This window comes from Musca vetustissima, unplaced genomic scaffold, assembly GCF_032173495.1.
Source record: "Musca vetustissima isolate MV318-11 ecotype Yass unplaced genomic scaffold, APGP_CSIRO_Mvet_v1 utg52328, whole genome shotgun sequence".
Lineage (NCBI taxonomy): Eukaryota > Metazoa > Arthropoda > Insecta > Diptera > Muscidae > Musca > Musca vetustissima.
The window spans coordinates 18,512-19,966 of record NW_026872456.1 but is presented as its reverse complement, the minus strand read 5'-3'; the positions used below and the strand labels follow the sequence as shown (position 1 = coordinate 19,966).

Sequence of the window (1,455 nt, the reverse complement as noted above, 5' to 3'; positions counted from 1 at the left end):
TTGTGTTTGACAGCTCACAGCTGTTCAACTAGATCATATCAATCAGAATAGAATCGATATATTAGATCAGTGGGATAGTAGTAATCGATAGAGACACAATTTTGGCCCAATTAAACACTTTGAAAATTGAATTAAACGACGCTAGATCGTCCATTTCGCCCACAGTGCGTCTATTAGTAATGGTGAAGTTATAGAAATATTAAGCGAAGATTAAAAAATCTGAGAATCTATTCACGTTTATGGGCATTTGTAAAATTTTCGCTACAAAAATTATTGCATTAAAAATATACAATTTTTAAAAAATTTCGAGGAATGTGGAATTGCAAGGAAGGAGGAATTAATAAAATAGAACAAGAAAATATATTAAAACATACATACAGAAAATATATAAAGTAAAGAGTTCACGAAACAATGACATCCGTGTTATTAGTTTCCGGCGATGCAGATTTTTCCTCCTGATGATGTTTCTTATCATAATCAGGATTAGCTGGCCCAACACGTTGTTCCTCAGGGGTATGTGGCCAAAATAATGGACTACCCTGACGTGGTATAAACTCCGCTAAATCTTCACGATCGACAACAAATTGTTCCATAGTCATTTCGTTATATGGCGTCAAATTCTGTAGACGTTTCATTTCAGATTCATATTGTTTTATGCGTTCATTTGAAGATTTTACAAATGCGGCAATTTCTTTCTTAACTTGTTCGGTCATCTTATCCAATTCTTCATAGTATTTGGCGAAATCATTTATTTCATGACGGGCACTAAATGTCCGAGCGAGTTCTTCATATTCACATTGAAATTCCACAATCATTTTTGCATAGTCTTTTCGAACATTATTGCGATAATATTCCCAATCGATTCGTGGTAATTTATCGGGATATTTACTTACACGTCTGCAAGGGATTGCGAGAAATGGGGATAATGTTTTGGAATTTATTTCTTTGATGCTTACCTATGATATTCTATGGTTTTATCTCGAAATTTTTCAAATTGCTTCATTTGATCTTTGGGAACACGTTTAACTAAATCTGCTAAAGTGACTGGGGATAACTTTTTAGCCGCCATCAAGGATATATTTTATAAAATATGTAAGAAATATAATAGTTGTTCTGATTGATTGGAACTTATTTTTTAAAATAAAATTGTAATTGACATTTTTACTGAAGAAAAAATATAAAACAAATATGCCAACAATGTTCATTTCGATTTGTAATTGAAAATACTTGTTACTATGATTAGTCTTAATAAAGTACATATTTTTTTAAATACTTACTTAGCTCGCTTGTCTGGCTTAATCTTATGGAACAACCGTTCTATAAGATTAAAAAAGATTTCCAAGCGCGTCGGTCTTGTGCGCACCAATGCTTCAGATCCATATAACAACACGGGTAGTATCAGCGTCTTGTAAATTGTGAGATTGGTCTGGGGGGAGGTGGCCTTGTTGTTTCTAA

At 33.1% G+C, this 1,455-nt stretch overlaps 1 protein-coding gene across 1 annotated transcript; it reads right to left on the bottom strand.

The window, feature by feature from the left end:
* Positions 1–401: 401 nt before the first annotated feature.
* Positions 402–1,069, bottom strand: LOC133321071 (ATP synthase subunit d, mitochondrial-like). The gene is made up of 2 exons (XM_061530206.1): positions 957–1,069; positions 402–897 (listed from the first exon to the last, which is right to left on the bottom strand). Exons 1-2 carry the CDS (start codon positions 1,067–1,069, stop codon positions 402–404), a joined length of 609 nt encoding a protein of 202 aa, XP_061386190.1.
* Between the last annotated feature and the right edge of the window lie 386 nt (positions 1,070–1,455).

Bases quoted from the DNA above. Each gene is read 5' to 3' on its own strand.
- LOC133321071 (XM_061530206.1), bottom strand. From the start codon at position 1,069: ATGGCGGCTAAAAAGTTATCCCCAGTCACTTTAGCAGATTTAGTTAAA. The intron at 898-956 runs GTAAGCATCAAA...AATCCCTTGCAG, and splicing joins AAAACCATAGAATATCATAG to ACGTGTAAGTAAATATCCCG.